Raw genomic sequence first — 23,495 nt, forward strand, 5'->3', positions numbered from 1 at the left:
GATTTCATCAACGGATCTATTCTTATTTCTCCCTTCTTCTTCCCTGACCACTTTATTCTTGACCTGTAATTTAAGTAGTTAAATTTGGACATCACTCGCTATAATTTTTATTGAAACTTAGTTCTTTCTTCAAATGGAAAGAAAAGGAGATGAATATCAAAAGGACACGTTTAGCAGAATAATCAGTATTTCGACCATTTTTTTTTCTAACAATACACTCGTCAAACCAAAAAATATTCCTTGCTTTGCCACTTGGATCATTTGCCGGAAAACACTGTGCAGCCGATTTTCATTGAAAAATATAACAATCGAATATCCAAGACATCAAAATTTTGACGAATAATGCGTCATTAAAAGAATAGTGCATCGTCACGAAGCTTAATTTGGTACAATCAGAAAAAAAACCTAGTTTATTCTTAAATTCAATAATTGTATCATATGACAAGACTCACAAACAAAGAATTAAAATAAAAGTCGTTTTTAGTACTAATGTTAAAAAAGAAGGATGAAAAACGTAGAAAGATGAAGGAAACTGAATATGGAAAAGTTATATTTAGAGGCACTTTTGTTGTCACTTCGGACTATCAAGAATTCTCTCAACTGTTTTTACTAGGTGGTTCGAATTTCCTACTGGAAACTTTTCTGAGAGAGATTCCAATCCGAGTTTTCAGAACTATTAATTCATTCCAGCTATTAATTCAATATTAATTCCAGTATCAGTTTTGCAAAGACTTTGTTATCATCAACACTCTATGCAGAATAAACAAACACATTTAAATTGTTCGACTCGAGAACAAAAAGAAGGAATATACCGCACAGATTTAACATTAAAACTTTTTGCAGGAATTTTGAATTTTACGAAAAACATCTATAAACAATGGAATGGCAATAATGGCATTCCAATGTATTTGTTAATCAAGAAATTTTAATTTTACAGTTAGAACTCTTCAACCCGGAAAGTTTGTTTTTTCTAATTGAACTTGTCGGTAGTTATATATGTATATCAATTCATCTTTTGTTTAGAACAAAAATAATGAGACAAAGAAAATCGGACAAGATTTTAAAGTTATGAAGTTTTGGATAGAGTTATGAAACGTTGAATTTTGGCAAAATTTATAAGTGATTGGAAGCATACTTTAGAGCGATGATAAAAGTGAACGGATGCAATACTTCTAAACATATAAGAAAGGTTTGGGGTCACATGTGCAAAGATGAACGCTCTGGCCGAATTTCCCAAGAAAAAAAAGAAATTTTGTCAGTGACGGTGCGCATATAATTTTGTGGTCTGACACAATCTGGGGGCGGTCGTTTGATCCAAGGGGAGGAAAGGGAGGGGAAGTAGGCATCTGGAGGGGTATCGTGATGAGACAGGTGGAGTTGTCTATTGTTGTCACCATCATCAGTAAGGGTCGATCGTGGCTGGCTGGACCTTCCGAGGACAATGGCAGGGAAGATATGTAGGCCGACCGTGAGATGGCGCAATCGGGCTCAAAGGATAGGAAGGTGGTATTAAGGTAGGGGAGGTCAGAAGGGTGTGCAAAATGAGGTGCGTAACATCGATTTAGGGAAGGGATGGAGGTATGCGTGGAGCCCCGCTACGATCGTGGAAATTGGGTGACCAACATATTGCGAGACCCCTCTTTTTGTTTCCACCTCGCTCATACCGTATCAGTTCTTAATAAATCTTGTGTTGTGAAACACGGCACAGCTCTTAATTAAAAATTGCTATGGGACTGAGAATGTGTAAAGAAATAACACCTCGTCCACAACGTACGTGTCTTGATGGTGCTAGGCCTTGAAAAGTATTGAGAGGAAAGAAAGGATAAAAAAGGTTACGTCACTTCTACCAATGCGACAACACAGTTTAGGAAGTGATCCTTCAAAGGATAGTTCAAGAAGTCATCTATTTCAACTAGAGATAACGAAGAGATTAGATCAGATCGAATCACCGACTCATTCAGTGACAAAATGAAGGTAATGGATCAAATGTTGCGTCTGAGAGTGTGAATAAAAATTCAATTGCATGTGCGAAAAAATTGAGGTCGTACACACATATTTATTTGATTATATAATCAGCAGAAGATAACAACTGTCGACCTCGACCAGTCCCATAGACCTATTACCTTTACAGTCACGACTTCTCCCAATCTGCTGACCAGCGGTCATCCTTTGCCTGACAACAAGTGGACGTCTTTGGAAATATGCATATAGACCTTATTAAAGAGGTTAGCAAAATTCGATGCGCAACCCATTTCGAAAAATAGATACCCTGCAATTGTTGCGCCCATGAAGATGTAGGGCGATAATGTAATGCTCGAAAGTGGGTCGGGTCAGGTAGTGTCGTGCCCCTGTGGAAGGCACCGTGGACGACCTACTTATTCACCATCTCATCCATAACTGGGAAGAGGTGAATCCTTTTGGGGTTATATGGAATGCAAATTCTTATCTCTACACTTTTTGCTTGCAATCTTTTGTCGTGAAGACAACAATCTGTTCCCGCTGAAATAACAATCAAATGTCTAAATTAGATTCCATATGAAATAAAACAATTGAAATAAACTTCCGCATATAAAAATAAACAAGCAATAGAAAAGAGGAGCTCATTTCAATCTACTTCAACTGTTTCGCCAAAGCTATTACGACAAGATACATATAGTTTTTCACAATCCTTCTTCAAAAAATAGGATAGTATAGATAAGGCGTAAAATGCAGGGTACCATGTTTACCTAAGCAATTAGTGGATATCTTTTAGGAGAGAAAAAAGTGTGAATAAGTAAGTCAATGGAAGCAATAATTTTTCTCGTTCAATTTATTACGACTTCAAGAAGTAATAAATATTTTTTTTTAAAAATTACGTAGTCAAACTTTTTTGATGCTTCATTTTCCGTCAAATTTACAAGAAGTTTGCTGAGAAAATGCTTCTAAAATAAAACATTGATTTGAAACAAATTTTGAAGGATTTCAAGCAATATTACAATAGCTTATGAAAGTTTAAATTGATTAAATATCAGTACACTTTCTGTCAGAAAAACGAAGGAACAGACAGAGGAGAGAGAGAGAGGGAGAAAATAAAAAAAAACAAAAAATACTTTGATGAGATAATCCTCCTGTAGAAGCGTGAAAATTGACTAAACAAGGAGCAGTTTAGGGATCAGTGATGAAAATGATAAAGTTGAAAAGAGCGGAAATCGTGAGGAGAAAACACACGGAAAGTGAGCAGGAAAGGCGATTCCGAAAAGTGGAGATGATTGTTATCCAGAAGACTGGACGTACATGACGGATGCATCCACATTCATAGAAGTGATGTTGACCGACCTCCATGTAACCTCATTTCCACGAAAGTACTAATCCTGATTGCTGTTCGCCACTGCTACTATACGACTATCACCATTATGAGTGTAGTGGTACGGTTATAAGATTAAAATTGAAAAAGAAATGACATATGCCAACAGATGGCTTCAATCATTAACTGGTCTTAGCAGGTGATGATATAAGTAAAATTAGTTTACTCCAATAAATCTACTTGAACAAAGTTAGAAGGATTACTTGAGAACCTTTCAAAATGCAGCAATTTGTGAAATAAATAATCCTAAGGTTACAGTGATCACTTCTACTTAAATATTACTATACCAATACTGAACTCTGATATTTCTAGTTTAGGGTGAACCTCAATCGACTTCGAGTAATATAGTATCAGTAAAAGAAATAGCTTTGTTTCAATGTTCCTCGCAAAGACTAACACTGTGTAAATTGTTCTAAATATATCAAATAGTCTTTTTTTCCATTTGTATTCAAAAAAGTGTCATTGTGTGATATAAAAACAATCATTGGATTAGAAGATCCGATTTTAGAAACAGGACAATCAATGGTTGAAATTGGTCAGAAGGACGAGTGGACTTCGGACAATTATGCTTCTTTTACGATTCTCGATTACCTTTTTAGTAAAAATCAATTTCTCATAGAAATTTTTTATGAATCTGGAATAAGTTGGCGATTTACAAATAGTAGTCATTCAATTTTCTGATATTCTTCAAATGAGGACAGCATATTCTGAATAGCAACATTTGCAGGTTCGACTTGATCAGAAAACGATATTTCGCAAGTTGCACCACTATAAGAGACCATGTACAGCTTTTCCTTAAAATTTTATTCATCGATACCACTGTTCCTAGATTAACTTTTTTTTAAAAAAAAGACACATAAAGCAATATTTTACGATTGTTTATAAACTTTTAAGAGTTCCGAATGAAAATTAGCTAAAAAACTTGACTAAATTTTGGCTGAAGTAAACAATGACCAAAATTTAGCTGAATGTTTATTGAGCTACCAGAATTGTTTTGAAAAAAGAAAAAAAACATTGTTCCAAAAGATTTCTTATTTTTGAACATTATCTTAAGGTACAAGATTTCGGGTATAATTTTAAAAACTAAATATAAATTGGAATTTCATTAAAAAGAGAAAAAGGAAGGAAAAAGGGAGTGAGAAGGAAGAGTGGAGAAGATACTTTCCCTTGTGTTAGTAAATTTTCCCGACATGGGATATTATTTAATGTCAAAAGGTTACAAAAGATGTCGCGACCCCTGTCTCCATTGTCATCTGGTATGTCAAAGTCGTGCGCACAAATCACCAATACTTGGTCATCAGTGATGATTGCAAAAGGAAGGGTTATCCAGGTCAGTGGGCTACTGACGCATTTTACAAATACTTTTTTTCATCTCATCATTATTCTTCAAACAGTATCCTTAAGACCATGTGAAACTTCATATGAAGTATATACCAAACTGTTTACTCTTCGATTGTTTGCAGTAAACGGAATCCATCTATGCCTTTTAAAAATGAAAATTAGACGAGTGATGTTGTACAGTAACAATTCTTCAAATCAATTAAACACTGGTTAGGACTGCATTCACTTATCCCTCAAGTAATCCCAAACTTTCCTCAGTTGAAATTGGATTTTAAATCAAATCAAAAAAGTCTGCTATGTATAAAAAAGTTATAATTTATTACGGATGTGACGCTCGTACATTTCTTTGCATCAACACCTTATATTCTGTGAAGAAAATTTGAATCTTTTCGGTACTTGAAAATTGCTAATTTCTGCAAATGTAGTAAATTCAGGTCATACGCATGAAGTTGAGAGAACAATTTATATATCATTTATTAAAATATTACATTTAAAGAAAAATTAGGCGAGATTTGTAGTCAAATATGTGGTGGTGCGGAGCTCAAAAAATATTTACGTTTTGGATAATCAAAATATCCATGTTTATGAAGTACCAGCATATTATTCTTAACCATATATTTAATCTGACATAGCTATTCAACTCCGTAATAACGAATCAATACCGGATTATGAGAACACTGCAAGAAGCTTGACAAAGATAATGAAGTTTAACTAATTTTCTTATTGAAGTTAAAAATAGTTTCAATAAATTAGAAAAATGTTAAGTGAAGTTGTCGATTAAAAATTACGCATTATCTTAGCGATAAGTATGACATTTGATCTAGAGTCGAAACCAAGAAAAGATAAAACAAAAAAGGACGAGAATTTTTAGTATTTATATTTACATGACAAGATATTTTGAAAAAGACAATCATCAGTATCATAAGTGATCTTCAACCAGGTATGCTACCGTATATTTTTATTCTACTTTTGTAGATAAATCTGATGCTATGTGTCAAATCAACAGCTGACCTTTCATGAGACAAACCATAAAGTGACCAGCAAATGTATCACAATATTATATAAAGAAATAGTAAAAGGAGCCGAGGAAGTGGTACGATTATCAGTCAATGTGTCACCATTATTACTGTCAGCGACAGTCCTTTGCAATGGCATTTTACTACCACTTCCCGTTGCTACACACTGTGTTATTTTTTCTCCGCAAGCTTCTTCCCAGTTCGCAATTGCTTTATTTTTGACAAGTTGGTAGAATAATTCGAACGGTATCCAATGATTTGAATCGCTCAACTCTTTCAGTTCTTTGAGGTATTTGGCCTGATTGCAAATTAAATTAAATCTCAAGAATTTCAAAGCAATTTAAGTATTTCAAACCAAGAAAACTGGAATTCTACGAGAATCTCTTCAACTTTACAGTTTTGTTGATCATAATGTATGGGGAGAAACGTCATCATTTGAGAGGAAGCATGGAACTGGATGAGGACAAATTTTGCAGAAGAGCACATTAGAATTCAACTATTAAAGCAAATTATCTTAGAGAAAAGTAAGTTATAAACTGTAACTAGAAAACGATTCTTCTGCCTTAGTGATAACCAGGTTAGACTAAATGTAATACGGTACAATAGTAATAACCTCAATGTTACCTGTCGAATAATATGTCTATCAATAGTTGATGCTTCATGAAACAGCAATCTAATGGATTTATTCGGTTTGTCGCGATATTCCAACAAGAAACCGGCTGTTGTTTCAAGATAAGTTTGGTTGATTCTCAATAACTTCATCACCGATAGCGTCACTTCCAGATGCTATAAGCAGATTTTAACTTAATATACCAGAAATGAGTTCAAGAAAAGTGGTATATGTAATTTATGCATACGTAGTTCCGGTTCCTTCTCAATTTTTTCTATCATTCTCTGCCAAAAAATATTACCAACTTTCATCTTCATTGTGTTCATTACTGTTTTTACTCCTTTCCATTTCTTCCCTTTTACATTAGATCAGTAAACTTATAATTCTTTGCTATCTTTCTAACCTTATACTATTCTAATCTTTGTATATATTTGAATTTCGGTAGAAAATTAATTTCAAAAATTTTCATTACCTCCTAATCCATTAATGAAATCACCCTGTAATATCACTGACCAACTACCTCTACTGAAATTCACTGCTTCTTCGGCCATGCATTATCATTCTTTTGTAAGTATTAGCATAATTGAATGCTATGGCTACTTCAACTTTGGGATAGATATATTTAGGTTGGTGCAAAAGTATTACTCTCCTTATATAAATACTTGCTAATATTGCAATATATCCTTCAACAAATATGGCTGGGTTGGATTATACATTTTAAAGCGTTCCATTACTACTATTATTCGATGTTTAATATCTGATATAGCGATGTTTGACCCTAATTCGAACGATTTTCATATCTTAGTTCAAGACAGATCATAAGGGTAAAGTAATATTAATAAAGTATTTGATTTAATAGGCTTTACAGTGTGATTCAAAAAAAAAAAAATTGATGAGGCCTATAAGATAAAGAATATATAAATAGAGCAGTCTTATGCGCCAACTGATAGTCACAAAAATCGTTGTTTTGAAATGTCGCACTGTCGTTTTCTCTCATTCTACATTACAACAACAGATCATTTGACGGTTCGATTGTCTTATATAACGATAACGAATGACATATGACAAAAGGCAACGAAACCTAAGTGGGACTCTAGAAAAAGGCGTTTCCCTAAATCGAACTTGCACTGAAAATTAAATGTCACATCAGCATTGGTTCCCTGTCGGAGTTTTGTACAACAGCTTTTTTGAGTTTTGCCAAAAATATTACATCTGAGAAATGTATCCAACATGTAAATCGATGAGATGCTCGAAAATTGCAAATATCTCCAGCCGGGCTGATAGAATGCGCGCATTTCTTCTCTACGATATCGCCCAACCATATGTCACTATTAACGTCTCAAAAGCTGACGAATTGAGCTATAAAGATTCGCCGTCTCTTCCTTCATCTTTTATCTGTCTTTCATCAACACGCTATTAATTCTTTCATTACTTCAACAAATTTTTACAAAAAATAATCACTATATTTTGACCAATAAAAATATATTTAAGTCCGGTTAATAACTCTCGCTACAAAACTCATTTCTGTCTTTTTCACTATTTCTCTCACCTTTCTCTTCTCTTTCTCTTGATAATTTTTTGCCAAACTAAAGAAATAGCGTATTTTCGAGTTTGGTAAGAAGGGAACCGGAATAAATTTGAATGAACATCTAAAAGGTTACTGCTTCAATTCAATTTTTGGTCACTTATCCGTCATAAGAACTTACCGAAACATAACCAATAAATTTCCGAGTTTGCTGTCCATCAACAGCATTACGGAGAGCAGTCAAAATATGGTTGAGCCAGATGCCACCCATAATATCGCGACAAGGTTCGTAATTGACGCAAGTAAGTGGATGCTTCTCTAGCAACGTCATTATGGCTTCTTTCAGCGACTGCTTGTCAAATTCTTCCAAAGTGGGCTTTTCAATCCATCCCGGTAAGCTCGTGTTGTATAAGTTCTATAACCAAGTTCAACAGAAAAGATCATTAAGTAATCCAGCTCCAAGTAATAACATGAAGCTTCTTCGAGTCAATCTTTCCAAATTGAGATTTCGTAATGAAGTAAAAGTTCAGAAATCCAAAATTCGAGCAATATTCTGAATTTTGTGGAAAATTTTTAGACTGAAATGACAGTTCTGAAAATCAATTCATAAAAAAAACTTTAAATTCGGTAAGAAGAAAATATATGAATTTCAAGATGTAATAGTAAAGAAATAGCATTAGTATGGAAATATTATATATACCATATAAAAAAAATTCACGGTAAAAATTTGTAAATTAAAGAAAGAATAGACCATTTTAACGATATTATCGGCCAGGTCAGAAGCGCTTTCGATTGATCTATTCCACCCCGTGTGTTTCGCAATATAGTCCAGCAGCTTCGCATTTGCAACGGTCGTGTGCACTAATTCGGGTAAATTATCATAAATGATTGGCTCCCAAGCTGAACAATGATGTTTATTGTACATGCAAGTTTCAATTTCTGTGTTTACAAAAACATCTAAAATGAAGATGTAATAGTAAAGATGTGAATAAAATAATTTAATTACAAGGCTGTCATTCTTTACTATGAAATGAGAACACACAAATCCATTGTGAGTCTGAAAATTTTCTTTCTTAACTAGAAATGTGTGTTGACTTCAGTTTACTATTCACGACCTGCTAATTTCAAAATTTTTATTTGGTTTATCCAATTTGAAAAATCTGCAAAAAAGATAGGAAAATACTCTTCAGGGAAATGTGCTGTGTTTTCAGAAATTGAAACCTCGCTGAGTGGTGTTACAATTCGGGATGGAATGCATTTGTAGCATTGAATCGTCGATAGTGTATGGTACTGGTGACCATTCTAGAGCATGATTCCATTCCGCAAATGTATCTGGTGGATAAAAACCTGCCATAACGACCTAAAAAAATGACACTATAATGAAATTTTGAAAGTCAGATTAGAATAAATACCCAGTTATTCTTTCTCATATCACACACCGACACATAGAAAATTTTGTTTAGTGTTAAGATGCAAGACTAAACTGATGATTTGGTTTTTAGCATGGTTGTACAGTGAGATTTCCAGGTAAGTTCTGTAATTTGTTTTAATTATCATAAAAAATGGTGTAAAATGTCCAGTACCTGTAGCGTCATTTGACAACGATTCGTACTAGAAGTATAGAATGCGACTTCATGTTGCATATAGTTGTTAGCAACAAAGGGACCGACAAATTCACGAAGCTCCTTGCCAAAAGCAAATCCTTCACGCTTACCGAACTGCAGTGATGAAAATTGTCATTAAAACTTGAAGTTTAATTATAGCATGTGTAACTGAGAAACCACTTAGTCGTGCTGATAAATTTTAGAAGGTACTATTATGTTTCTTCTAGGTTTAAGTGATTCCTCGTTAACTGATAACTGAATTAATTTGAGATTACTTTAATCCTAATTAATTCTTAAATTCATATAAGTCATTAATTATGGAAAAGAATATTTTGGACTAAATTCTTTTAATCTGAAATTTTAGGAAAAAGATTTGAAAGGAAATGGACCTGTGTTAATTCATGAACTCCTTCGAAACCCCAAGTTCGTGAATTCTTGTTCAAAAACTTTCCCGGATGACAATTGCCATGTCTCATACCAAATATAACCAACTTTACATTTTCGTCGATTGCAGCTGTTTCTAGCACCAAAGGAATATTCTGTTCCAAACTAAGAACTATGCAATATATTGCCACATACCAAATTATAAGCATGTGAAATACACCGCTGCTGCCTAAAATTTTCTAAAAGCAGAGAAAATTGAAAGGACCAGAATAATGCAGGCACTGATGAAAAGATTCGAACTGATGAAATATAAAGGATGATAAGACCCATGCATTCCAATACAAAGATTGGTTAGAAGTGATAAAGGATTATGCTGATACAGATGTTGCGATTAAGATTGTACGTGTTGACACATTTAGGAAGTGAAATTTAAGCAGTATTCAATTAATACAATTTAACAGGGCAGGCAAATTAAAATTTTGGGAGAGACTGAAGACTGGAAAAAGGGTAGAAATAAAACATCCGAAAGCTTTTAAGGCAAGATAGATTAGAAATTTTAATGAAGTTTTTGATTAATTAGTTTTTCTCGTCCTACCAGTTGCTTAAAGAAATCTAACCACTTCGAGTATATGTGATCTATTTCAGTTAATGACAGTAACAACTAATCTGTGGACTTTACTCCACTGTTATTGATTCCTTTTTCTGTCAATTTTTAAAAGAAAATTCAACGTTACATGAAATTTTTTAGCAATTTTTTAGAAATTTTTTACAATTGCACATTAGTGTTTCTCAGTTCATTTAAAATTTTTTTTTGGGAATTAAAGCCAAAATTGGAAAGAAGAAACAATGAAGATTGAGCAATTTTAACATCTCGAATTTCTGGAATTCTTAAACTTTCGAAACCGAGTCTCCGAAAAGGGTTTTTGAGAAAAAACTTGAAGAGTATCGGACAATGATTCTGAATATATAGATGCGAAAAACTAAAACTGATATTATATTAAAGCCGTCTTTTTACAATCGTAAATGCTGTCCCTCTGCACCCCACTAATTCAGCAAAATACTGGTTTTTGATGTACATTACATACACAAACATATATTCATACATACATACATACATACATATATATACAGCGCTATTTTTTATTACAACTTTATCTATATTACATATTTGTTTCTAAAGAGATCAAACAAAAATATATTGAAGTGATAAATTGCTAAAAAATTGTGCTATGATAAACCTAAATACAACTGACCAATTAGGAACTCTACGCTGTCTTTTCACTTTTAAAAACTTATCTTTTGATATGTAATCAAGCAAATTTTCTTCCAAAAAGATGCCAGAACATATTGTTTTAAAGAAGGTATCTGTCAACGTAAACAAAAATATGTGCATTTCAACGACTTACATTCGGTTAAAAGTTCCATTTTTTTCTCTACCAATTAATGACTAATAATTAATGATAATAATAATGATAGTAATAATAGTGATAATTAATAATAATAATAAATAGAAATTTTATTTTACTGTAGTTATAACCATAATAATAATAATAATAATAATGATAATAAATAATAATGTAATTATAATTTTAGTAATTACTGTAGTTACTATAGTTATTACTATTAATTATTATTATTATTAATAATTAGGATGACAGAATAACTATAATAGAAAAATGAACCGATTGCATAGAAATTAAATGATATTAGCGAGTGCTAAAAAGTAAGGTTCATAATCTCCGGATGAGTACATTTGGTAAGTCATTGTGAGTTCCTCTAACAATAATGATAATAACAGTGATAGCAAAACTGTGCAAACAGAGTCAACATTCCTGTGTTGATATCTGATAATACTGAAATGAAGTTTGTTGAAATGAGACCGTTTGCTAGAAAGATAGAAATGATAATTATTGTTGTGCCGATACGATAAATTTATGATTATTTTCCAGGTAGAGGTGATCGAAAACAAATTCAAAGCAATCGCTGACCAATGCTTTAATCAGTACAACATATGAACGGGAAAACCTGAAATTTCTAATATTGTTACATATAATGTATTGGTGATAATGAACAGAAAAATACGATAATGAAAAAACAAATGATTGTCGGATGTAAGTGAGATGGTAAACTTATGTTTTTTGACCTTTCAAATACCAGTGATTGAGATACAATATTTTGCAATTTGAGTTTCAAGAGGAAAGTTATTATCACTTATAACTTTAATCAATTTTGATATCTGCAATAATACAGCCAAGAACTGAATCAGTAACTTTGAAGACCTTAAACTTTTCAAGTCTCAACTATTCTAATGAAGATAACTATTTCTCAATTGTAATGAGAGAAAATTCTGAAATAAAGGAACTAAGTGGTCGAGTGAAATAGGCATATTATCTCGTAAGTTGAATACTTCTAAAACTTTAACAAGTATTATATTTTTTAACAAGAGGTTTCAGAATCCTAATTCTTCGACAGCTTTCGTATATCATCAATCAAAAGATCTATTATCATAGAAGTTTTGTTGTATATTGCGGACTGATCACACTTACACATCTGCTTACCAGTGACATATGTATCATCGAAGTATCACTGACGACAGCAGTCAGTTCACAGCAAATTTCACAAATTTTCTTTCCAACAATATAAAATTGTGAAGTCTTCTTTCCCTTCTTTCTCTCCCTCCTTCTCTCGTTTCTAAAGCCATAATGATCTTCTCTCCTTCGTCTTTCTTTCCATTTACTATCCACGCACATTTGTTAGAGAAGTTTTAAAATTGTTGGAAACGCGTTGGCATTCAGTTCTATAATATACAAAGTGGAATGTGTAGAACGAATGGATTAGTCGAAATCTTGTCAATGTCCACTTGCATGCTAGAATGTGTGGTAACGGTAGAACGAACTACAACTACTTTTCTTACCAGTTTAAATATCGGCCATTTCTTTCTCCGCTTCTTCTCCCTCTCTCCCTCGTCCTCTCTCTCTCTCTCTCTCTCATTTTCCTATTAAATGTTTTTGCTGTAATCGTCATCATTAACTGCTCAGATTTCTTAAGAGCACCATATCACTTCTCTTTTTTTAGAGATTTTCTTCATTACGGTTTTACATCTTTAGAAGACTTTTTTTTTTCATTTGTTGCCGATATAGATATATCATACCTTTAATTTCCAACAAAGAAAGAGTGAAGACTGTGGATAACTCTAAAATACAATGGAATGATTGAGCGATTTCGAGAATTTAGTATTGAGCCAAGCTAATATTTTTTTTAAACTACCATTTGGTTACTTCCAGTTTGATTCAGTTTGAATTATTTTAAAAGTTTAATTGTCAATTGCTGATTTGAAACCATTAAGGTTAACTACTATTGTCACCATTAGTGCTTACCAACTACTATTGCTTAGATTCTTTAACTGGAAAATCTAGAGCTTAGATTGGTATTTCATAGACTTTTTCTGGCAAATCAAATAAAAGTTTATTTTGTTCTCAGATTTTTTTAAAGAAGACGTTCCTAACTTTTTCTTTTGAATGTTGCAGTCATGTGTTATAAAAATTAACTTTTATGAAAGTTTTTTGCTATTTCATAATGTTCCAGAAAATCTTATTGCCTCGTTTTCTCTGGTTATAATTTTTCTGAAACTCAATTTTAATTCTTTCTGAGCTATGCATTGTAATAAATTAGTTCTCATCGTGGGCGCTACAATAATATGCTTTGCATCTGTATTCAGTGAGGACGAAGAGAAACTCAGTTGGAAGGAAAATGATGGACTGGAGGTGTGTCACTTAATTTTTATTTCAAAAAATTCTGCACTTCCACTTTTCTGCATTGCATCAGTCTCGATGAACTATATGTTAAAGGGATGATTTTCAGATTAAAATAATAAAACCAATCAAGCCAGAGAAATGTAAGGTGAAAAGCCAACCTGGTGATATCGTTGAACAGTTCTACAAACTTTCTGATACAGATGGACAAACGATAGGATCCAATTTCGGCAAGAAACCGTAAGGTCATCTGGGCAGTGGTAGTTCACCGGGGATACTTTTTTTGCAAAATATTGTTTTACCGAAAAGAATTATGATAAAAGATTTAAGCTATTTAGAAATCGAAAAAAGGTTCACCTGCAATAAACAATTGGTCGTCTTAACCGGTTTGACTAAATCAAGATTGATTGAAACTTTTTGAGCTGTTCAGGGTTGATTAGAGATTTTTCAGAATTCATTCATTCATTCATAGGCTTTACTTAAAAACAAACTAGAGGGAAAATAATAGATCTTTCTTTTTCTTTTCCCATGCTTTTTGTTTAGTATCCATTGGTCAACCACGCCATATAACAAATTGTTTCTCCCTGAATGTATTTCTGTTGTTTTATGCCTTTAAGTTCGATCTTTCAGTAAGTTTTTTAGATTTAAAAATTTTTTAGATATTCATTTACACTTGGTAAAAATCAAGTTATCAGTGGCATGGACCGTGCTATGACCGGTATGTGTATCGGTGAAAAGAGGAAAGTGGTCATCCCAGCACATCTAGGTTTCGGAGATGATGGTCGAGACAGAGATAATATAAGAGGTGGACAGACACTGTACTACACGATACAGCTTGTGGATCTATTCAGACCGGTACCTGGTGATTCGTGGACTGATGACGATGGTTTGAAAATTGAGGTATGCATTAAATCAGCAGTAAAGTTAAGGTGTTGCAAAATTGATGGTCTGATAGTTTCCTGTAACCGAGAATTAACAAATTATGTTTTTTAAATGAAATTAATTGCTATCCTCATAACTAACTGATATATAAAGTGTTCAGTGCTTTCCATCTGAAATATTTGCTATTATTTGTCTTCCAATTTAGAAAAATATCTACTGCCACCATAGAACAAGTTCTTTCACTTCCGTGGATTGCTTGTTGAAATATGAAGAGAAATTTAGTGTTTATAAAACGTTAGTCATGTTACTGATGGGAGGTAACTTTGTCACCAAGGAAATATTCGAAGGTTTAAAGGTAACACACAAAATTGATGAGAAAGAATGTCGCAAGGCCGACAAAGGTGATACAATTCATCAGCACTATACGCTTCACCTAGAGCATTTCGATGGGACATTTATCGATTCAAGCTTTAGCCGAAATGCGCCATTCATTTTCAGACTTGGAAAGGGAGAGGTATTTTTTGTTATAGATTTTTCACAGATATTTCTTTTTCCAGAAAATATGATATTTCGGGTAAAACTACTGGACAATTTTTCCGTTAAAGTTAGCATAAGATTTGTTAAAGAGCAGTCAATTTTAGAATTTTATAAAATGGTCGTTGAGGAATTTAAAAATCGTTAATTATATCTACAGGTGATCGAAGGTATGGATCGAGCAATGAGTGGTATGTGTGAAGGGGAAAGAAGAAAAGTGGTCATTCCATGGAAATTGGGTTAGCGTTTTACTTTGATCGTTTTAATCAGATTGAATTTCATTTGAGAACAGCAACCTTCACCTTACATTTCTACTTCCTTTTAAGGGTATGGCGCTGAAGGTCGAAAGCCATCGATACCTGGTAAAGCTGACTTGTACTTCGATATCGAACTTCGTAAATTAATTAAGCATGATGAGTTATAAATCACAGAAGAAAAGACTGGCAGCATCGAGATGATGTTAACTATATAAAACGTTTATTTTATACAGCGGATGTTTAATTATTTGAGTATATTATTATCTGTAAGCAAATTTATCCATCCCTGGCATTACTTATTTTTTAATTATTGATTATTTATGAAAAAGATGGAAATTTATAAAAGCTTTCCCAAGTATTTTAAAAATCCATCCCAATGAATAAAAAATTGGATAATCATTGTCATTTGTTCAAACAAATTACTTCAACAATTTATATATACATAATTGATACTGTGAGCAACGCAGGAAGCGCAAAGCTAAGACCAACGTAAATATGATTTGAAAATTCTACTAGTTTTACTACTACCACACGTAGAGGATGACAAGTATATGATAAGTCTGTGAATTCTCAGTTCAGCAAAGAGAGAAATGATGGGTGATACCCTCACCGTTCTAAGGAAATGTACGTTTGGGATCACAGTTTTCGTAGTGTCTTGTTTAGGTAACAAAGACGACCGCTTTTTATTAAGGCATAGTGTGTATGAATACAGATGTCGGAGGGAGACGAGATAGAAAGATGTTTGGGAAGTCTCATATCCCCACTGCGGGTACTGCTTCATATTGAAGAGCCATCTCGGGGTGAGTTTCATTTATAATAGTGGAACATGGAGAGGATTGGTTGAATTTGATAATGATGATTAAATTATGCATTCCATTTGGTAAATCCATTCCCTTGTGTGATAGGGAAACCAATGATCCCACCAGATAACTATGTCAAGCTTAGCTTTTCCTATTCAGTGGCTTCCAGCTTCTTAATTGGTGATTTCATGGAAATTTGATGGTTCTCCTCCAGTATTAATTGTTGGATAGCTTATTACGTTAGACTGTCTTGGCTTCAGACATTGTAAAGGCTGACATTATGAACGAAGAAATTAGAGGCAAGGTTGTGTCTTAAAGTAATTTCCTATTATGTTAGATTGAAACTGCCATAATTTATTGTTTGCATCATTACATTGCAGTATGTGGTGCTATAATCAAAGAAATTGAATTATTTAACAAAAAGCGACTACTCACTGGTTACGTCGACTCCATCGCAGGTGCTATAATCTTTCACAAATCGTAGAAGTGATAAAACTTTTGCAGAGTGACACATGAGGAAGAAACTGTCAGAAGCGATATCTTTCTAATAATAAACTAAAATGCGTCAACTATTGTACCTTCAATATTATGATCTATAGTCTTTCTAGATAAAACTGTAGCGACATATTCTAATAAGGTTTTCATATATTCGTCTCTTCAAAATATTCATGAAATGAAAGTGATGCAAAGTGATAAGCACATCAAGTTTTTTGATTCTCATAAAACAAACTTTTTGTTTTTACTTATTATTGCTACAGATCATTTCACTGTGTTTTCCAAGGGCTTTGATGCGGAATTTTGCATTTTCATATTCATATCATAAATTTCAGCTCGTATTGATATACCTTCGACGGAGATCTGGCGCTGTTTCAATTCTCTCATGCAGCTGCATAATTATGTGCGTAATAACAAGGTTAGTGTAACGTATTTGTATCGTAACGTCTTCACATGAGATGTAATAAAATTCAATTTTCATGCTAAAAACAAATATTCGTTTTCAGTGGAATGTAACACATTGGATAAAAGATCTTTTTTGTTAAAAGGTCTTATTTTCTTCAATATATTCAACAAATCTCATTTGATAGCAGGGTTAGTTCTGTTGTGATTAAAATATTGATAAAAGTACTATTTCGTTAATTAACTGTTTTTCTTCTGTCTTTAGCTTGCTGAATCTAGTCTGAAGGATATTTTGTCACGGAATTCCTTCGATGATGAGTTTATCAAAGCAGTCATCGACTTTATGGATACTGAGCAGTCTTGTAAACCTACCATAGTGAATGCTATATCTAAATATCCGCCATTTCGATCTCTTAATTGCCGTTTACAGATTACGGTAAGTCGTAATATTATTGCGCTGCCATTTAATTGTTGATGTAAAGAAAATTACCACATATAATTTATTAGTTACACTCATTTTCGTCTTCCACTGAATCACTGCAAGTACCGAAGTAACTGGAAATTCTTGTTCCCCAAGGAAACATTCCGACGTTACACTAATAATTGTGCTCTTAGTTACATTCAGCGGCATAAGAGCGACGGGTTTCAAGTAACTAAATCGATGAAACATTTTCGAACTTTTTTGAAAGTAATGTTTTCGGCACGCATTAGAAAAATTGAATCTATTCCTTAAAATGAGTGTAATAAGCTGCACATAGCTTTTCAAGAGCGATGGGTTAAGTTTGCTATTAATGCAAAAAAGATAGATATCACATGTGAAATTTGAGGTACTCTTTTCTGTTTTTGGACTCAGATATTTGCTTTTTTCGTTAAAGAATCGTGTTTGATTGAGTTTTTCTTTTATCGACGCTATTAAATAGAAACTACTGCAAAGAATTTTTGCTACTTATATTTTAATTGACGAATTGGGATATAGTTCAGTTGTATTTTCTAATTTTATTATATTATAATGTTGTGAATTCTTATCGGAAGATTCTGGTTCTTAGTGACAATTACATCTTTCATCGTGTCTGCAAATTTCAAAAATAAGTGTGTATTAGTTCAGTTGTATTTTATGACTAATTCAGCTTTCAGTTGAATTATGTTTTAGCATAGGCTTTGATTAATTGGATTAGTTTAAGATTATACTGTTGTCACTTTAACTTAACTGATATTAAAGAGAGGATGTTGAAAAATTGAACCGCAATTGTAAATTTAAATATATTCTATGCTTCTAGAAGATTCCGATCTGCTTTCTACTTGTTTACATTTCTCATAAAAATTAGTATCTGTTTTTTATAATAAAGGCATCAGCGATTTTATTTATTATGTGATAAGAGGCAATATAGTCGTATCTGCATAGTTTCATCCTTATTTAGTATGCTGTAGTGTAGTAATATCAATTTTCCTGTGCTTATAATTGAGTTGAGCAATGAAGTTAATCACTATCATCAAAACATCGCAAAATTCAACTATTTGCAAGGTACATTATTACTTCAATAGCAATATGTTGATTGAAGAATTTCTTTATAAAAATAGGGTCTTACCTTTCTTCAGCTTACTTTTGAAATATAACTGTAAATAAGCCGTTTATTTTGATACTTATGTAGTGGAAAGTATCTGATCAACAGTGAAATAAGCTCAAAAATTTCAGTTAATTGTTTAAAACTTATCTTTTATAAAATAAAAGATAGTTTTATTACGTTTTTCATAAAACAATTCCAGTGATTTAAAAAAAAAAAAAAAATTATATGCCACGAAAGGATATAATTCACTTTCCTCATTCCCTTAAAGCTGTTGCATCTTTATCGGCTTCTGTCAGCTCATTCCTATTTTATGCTTTGTGTTTTCCTTTTACGTACTGATTTCTATTTTTTAAATGATATCTTTTCCTTCAAATTTATTAGGGTTTGTTACCTTTCTGTATAAATGATTCATATTCTTGTCATAGTTCTTATTTAAATATTTTCTTTATTTAAGAAGTTAATAGCTCGAGACGTTATTGCTGTTAACGTAAAATTCTTCTTATTCGATATTTGGACAGAATACTTTTCTACTACATCACTATTGATAAGTATTGCATAGCTAGCAACAATCTAACATTAGCGAAACTCGATGCAATTTTAGTTATGTCACAGTTCATTCACATTCATATTGCACCAAGTTTTTTTGTCAAAAAATTTGGAAAGGAAGGTCAGTCGGGTAAGAGAAAAGCAACAATTTAACTTACTTAAAAGTTTCTTTAACTTTTAAACCCATATGAAAAGAGGACACTCACAAGTTTTTGAATATTTAGTTGGAGTTTGAAGAAAGAACTTCATCATTAATTTTCATCATTTAGAATTAATTTTGTTTACATTGTTATAAAATAATTACATACACCGTCATATGAATTGCTCACTCCAATATTTTTATTCAGTTACGGAATTCTTTCGGCATGAATCTTTTACGAAATTTCGTTTGCGACTGACGACTTTAGTTATCTCATTCATCTCACTTCTGTGGTATAAGTTTCGGTTCTACCGCTCTATGTTCGTTTTTATCACTGGTTAGATAAACTGAATCTTAAACCTTTATCAGACCTAACATCATATTTTAATACAAAAAGCTATTTTTTTCTTGTATGATTTTGTGGTAGGAATAGAACGCAAATCTTGCTTTCAAAAAATGCTTAATTTTTTTTGGTATCTGAGAAACAAAAGTCTGTTGACATACATTGATGATAGCAAAAATGCAGTAGATTTCTGAACGCACTGAAACTGAAAATCATAAAAGAAAACCAGATTTAAGATTTTATTGAGGATTTGTTCAACTTGGCAGGCGAGTAACTGAATAGGTAGTCTACTGCTAATTGGACATTTAATTCTTTTTGAAATCGTATTTTCCTTTTAAACAGTCATAGAATGTAGGGATGAGCAGTAAGAACTCAACAGTAATGTTTGGAAGTTCTTCAGATAGCCATTAATAGATGTTCCGAATTTAAAGTAAAATAGAGCTTCAGTGTTAATTTCAACAGATGTAGTCAAAAAATATTTTTTTCATTCGATTGGTTATAAATTGCCTTTTTTCTGCATATTTGATATTAAGAAGTCGTAATAGACAGTAAGTCTCTAACCATTATTCCATTTTTTCGAGATATTTTTATTGAAAAATCTATGATACTAATGTTTGTTTTCATAATTTTTTCCTATTAAAAAGGAGCATAGTAAAATACATAGATTGGCCGAATGGTTTTGTTGCATTCACCGGATATAATGCTTCAATTTTGGCTTCGTGTTGGTACTGGTGATGATTGGACAACTGGTATTGATGTTGAGACTTCTGCTTCCATGGAAGATGAGAAAATTTTCTTGGTGGATTCTGGGATGCTAAGCAGATTAATTGAAGAAATTGAAAAAATTATGTCAGTTGCTTGTAAATTAGAACGTTTGCATTTGAAATAAATTATATGTGGCGAATACTGCTGCAGTTGTAACTACTACCATTACAAGCCTGCAGTCATTTAACTGCAGCAAAATAGCTTAAAAGCAATGCAGTACTCAATGCTTTGTGATTCTTGTCTTTGAAGGTAAAAAAAAGTTCTTGTATCGGTTAGTGAATTCTGTCAAGCTGTCATCACTAACCAAATCACAAATGCTGTGTAAGTGGTGGTTAAATCGGTATTCAACGTTGGAATTCATATAGAATTTCGAGATCTGGATGAAATATTTACTAAGCTGACTACATACATTGACAACATGCAGTGGGAATTTTTACGAGACGTCAAAAAACTGAAACAGAAGTTCTGTCATAACAGTGAAACGCTGAAGATCAACATTTACAAGTTTGAAAATTTGATAAATAGTGCTTTTGTTGCAATTAGTAAGCTTCTTGCCTAATGCACCACTTTTTATAACATGAATATTAATTTTCCTGAAGTTTATTAAAATTTTATTGCTTGTACTTTTAATTTACGGAGGCTTTGACTATTGGAGGGAAGATGAAGCCACTTGTGTTAGATATGCAACTATTCCGAATTTTGAATGATTGCATAGTTGCAAGCAATAAAGGAACTTTAATCTTCATTGGAAATATACAAATGATCATTTTTATGGTTAATGGAGCAAATCAGAATGATTGATCAAATACTTAAATAATACACCTTTTCATCGGGTCAAGATGTTAAAAAGAATAAGGTATTGTGACCCATCTATTAACCGCATGTACATTACCACAGTGCATCTATAAATCGTTTTGTTCCAGATTTTCGTGATGCACTATCTTTCAGTCGCTTACTGTGATTAATACACCGTAAATCTTCTAAACTGACATGAAACTATACATTTTTTAATGTACTGATTTCATAAAATAATCGGTGAACCAGTAAATATCCATGCACTTTCTCGATATACTTGAATACCGGAATCGTTTGTCTATCTATCATTACCATTTTCTTAGCTGCTTGCTTCTTTTTTAGATCAATAGTTTTACTTGTAGTAGAGATGTAGTAATGAAAAGAGTTGGCTCTCAGCACCACTTTTTATACGTCGGCCTTGCTGTGAAAGAGTTAGACTACCCTATTGATTTGCAAAGAGGAGGAACAACACCAACAACGCTAATCGGCGGTAGGAGAGTCTAGGCCTGGATGGAATTGTGTAACTTATGCCAAGAAGTAGTGTCTACAAATTTTATCTTCCATTCTGTTAGTCCAAGTTTCTTCAGTTTTTTCCCATACTCCAATGCTTACGACTTTTTTTTTTTTTTTTTCTTTTTTCACAGATTAACGTCTTATACACATATACAGCAATTCTGTATTATTGTGCAATGGGAGCGATGTGCTGCACCAGAGTGCTACCAGTCCTATAGTATTAGGACGAATCTCTGATTTTTTGTCTCTTGGTTACTTTTCTTAACTCTCCGTATGAGCTCAGAGCAGCACTACATTTGCTGTATCTAACACATCAGCTGGGATCGCTGGACGATGAACTAGAAACATTATATCGTGGAAGATATTAGGAAATAGATTTGTCATGCACTTATTGTTATCACTTGTCACTATCATCGTTATTTAATTACACTTATCGCTTGCAGTATTTTAATATGTTTCGGACTATGTCTCTGCAAAAAAACACTCGCACAAGTCTTCCTCATAAATTCTTGCTTCGAAATAAGCTGTTTTTTAAGAGTATATATTTATTCAATTATTCATCAATATATGGTTTTCTTTTAAATGTGAGGTTTTGTGAAATAGAAATATACCTCATATTATCCCTGTGGTATGTTTTCAGGATTGTAGCTTTTCATTTTTTAAACGAATAGAAGTTTTTAGTGCCCTTGAATCTTTGAATGATGACTAATTATTAAGTGGATTCATAATGTAGTCAGAACCATTAGATAATAGTGCTCTTTTAAAGATCTCCCTAGCAGAAGATTTGCAGCCAACTTTCAATTTAGATTATTTTACCTCATTTGATGAGCTAAGTTAGACTAAGATTTTTATATTAAACAATTTTTGATCCTTTGCGGTTAAATTGCAGAAGTTGCTTACACTTCTAAATCCAAGTTTTTTCTGAATCCAAGAGCGAAATGTAGAAATTGTTAGTTGAAAAATGAAAAACATTTTTTATAAGCATCTGTAATTTTTTTATAGACATCTGCATTTTTATAAAAAATAAACATGTTCTGTATAGGAAATTCTACTAATGACAATTGAAAGACAGAAAACGATTTCCAAAAAATTGTGCAAATGTGTTTAAAGTTTGTTCCATAAGCCCTTATGCTAGCAGAAGCGTGGTGTATGACTAATTAAATATGAAAATATTGTTATGAATATTTCATGTTTGAGTGATTCATTAAAATAAGTGCAGGTATTAATTAACCTGTTGCGTTTGTTTTATTGTAAAGATTGAAGATGTAGTGATATTAAGCTGTAGACTTTCATCTTTCTCACTCGTATAGTTATAATATTCAAAACATTCATTGATTTACGGCGGCATTATCGCTTTCTGGTTACTTGTTACTTTTTTTTTGCAATTCATTTTTTATTTTTCTTATTTTGGAAATTATTTTGTAATTCATTTTTTAAAATAAATATGCTTTTATATATAGCATTAATTCTTTATTTCAAAAATTTTTTTATCCATTTATTTGTTTTATTAAAAATTATTGACATTTTTTTTTTTTTTTTATTTATTTGTTTGTCAATCGGATTTATTGAAATGCTGCTGGAATGTTGGAGCAGGAAAAGTAAGATAGCAAGCTTCCTAGATCAGGAATTTCTCAAGTTCAGAAATTTCGATTTTGAAACATGTGTTATGTGTTTTAAGTCAATAATGGCAATAGTGGCAATTGATAATAATGATAATAATTGTCACGGTAAACTATGTTAGCGACGAGTTTTTCTTTTTGCAATGTACCTATCGAGCTTTTGGTCGCTTTCGCACTTTGAGACTAGAAAGATATTTCCTGAGTTTGTCCTTATGGATGTCTCTCTTTTTTCCTATATTTCTTTCCTTATTGATGTTCAAATACT

The 23,495-nt window shown here is 32.5% G+C and overlaps 3 protein-coding genes across 4 annotated transcripts; 2 read left to right on the forward strand and 1 right to left on the reverse strand.

The window, feature by feature from the left end:
- Positions 1 to 5,698: 5,698 nt before the first annotated feature.
- Bm7099 (Uncharacterized protein) lies at positions 5,699 to 10,032 on the reverse strand (the record flags this gene model as incomplete). Its single annotated transcript, XM_001897987.2, has 7 exons — positions 5,699 to 5,998; positions 6,325 to 6,486; positions 8,017 to 8,250; positions 8,587 to 8,735; positions 9,057 to 9,195; positions 9,419 to 9,553; positions 9,829 to 10,032. The coding sequence occupies 7 exons, from the start codon at positions 10,030 to 10,032 to the stop codon at positions 5,699 to 5,701; spliced, it is 1,323 nt and encodes a 440-aa protein (XP_001898022.1).
- Positions 10,033 to 13,476: 3,444 nt separating this feature from the next.
- Positions 13,477 to 15,415, forward strand: Bm2871 (Uncharacterized protein; the record flags this gene model as incomplete). Its single annotated transcript, XM_001897988.2, has 6 exons — positions 13,477 to 13,587; positions 13,685 to 13,815; positions 14,235 to 14,475; positions 14,813 to 14,971; positions 15,152 to 15,230; positions 15,318 to 15,415. The coding sequence occupies 6 exons, from the start codon at positions 13,477 to 13,479 to the stop codon at positions 15,413 to 15,415; spliced, it is 819 nt and encodes a 272-aa protein (XP_001898023.1).
- A 545-nt stretch (positions 15,416 to 15,960) lies between these two features.
- Positions 15,961 to 20,427, forward strand: Bm9549 (Uncharacterized protein; the record flags this gene model as incomplete). 2 transcript variants are annotated; one of them, XM_001897989.2, is made up of 5 exons in its annotated part: positions 15,961 to 16,048; positions 16,429 to 16,506; positions 16,879 to 16,961; positions 17,211 to 17,381; positions 20,203 to 20,427. In XM_001897989.2, the coding sequence occupies 5 exons, from the start codon at positions 15,961 to 15,963 to the stop codon at positions 20,425 to 20,427; spliced, it is 645 nt and encodes a 214-aa protein (XP_001898024.2). The 2 variants fall into 2 exon arrangements, with proteins under 2 accessions (XP_001898024.2, XP_042931160.1); XM_043075226.1 differs by lacking the exons at positions 15,961 to 16,048; positions 16,429 to 16,506 and having other exon boundaries at positions 16,929 to 16,961.
- Between the last annotated feature and the right edge of the window lie 3,068 nt (positions 20,428 to 23,495).

Source organism: Brugia malayi (assembly GCF_000002995.4).
Source record: "Brugia malayi strain FR3 genome assembly, contig: Bm_v4_ChrX_scaffold_001, whole genome shotgun sequence".
In the NCBI taxonomy this organism is placed as follows: Eukaryota; Metazoa; Nematoda; class Chromadorea; order Rhabditida; family Onchocercidae; genus Brugia; species Brugia malayi.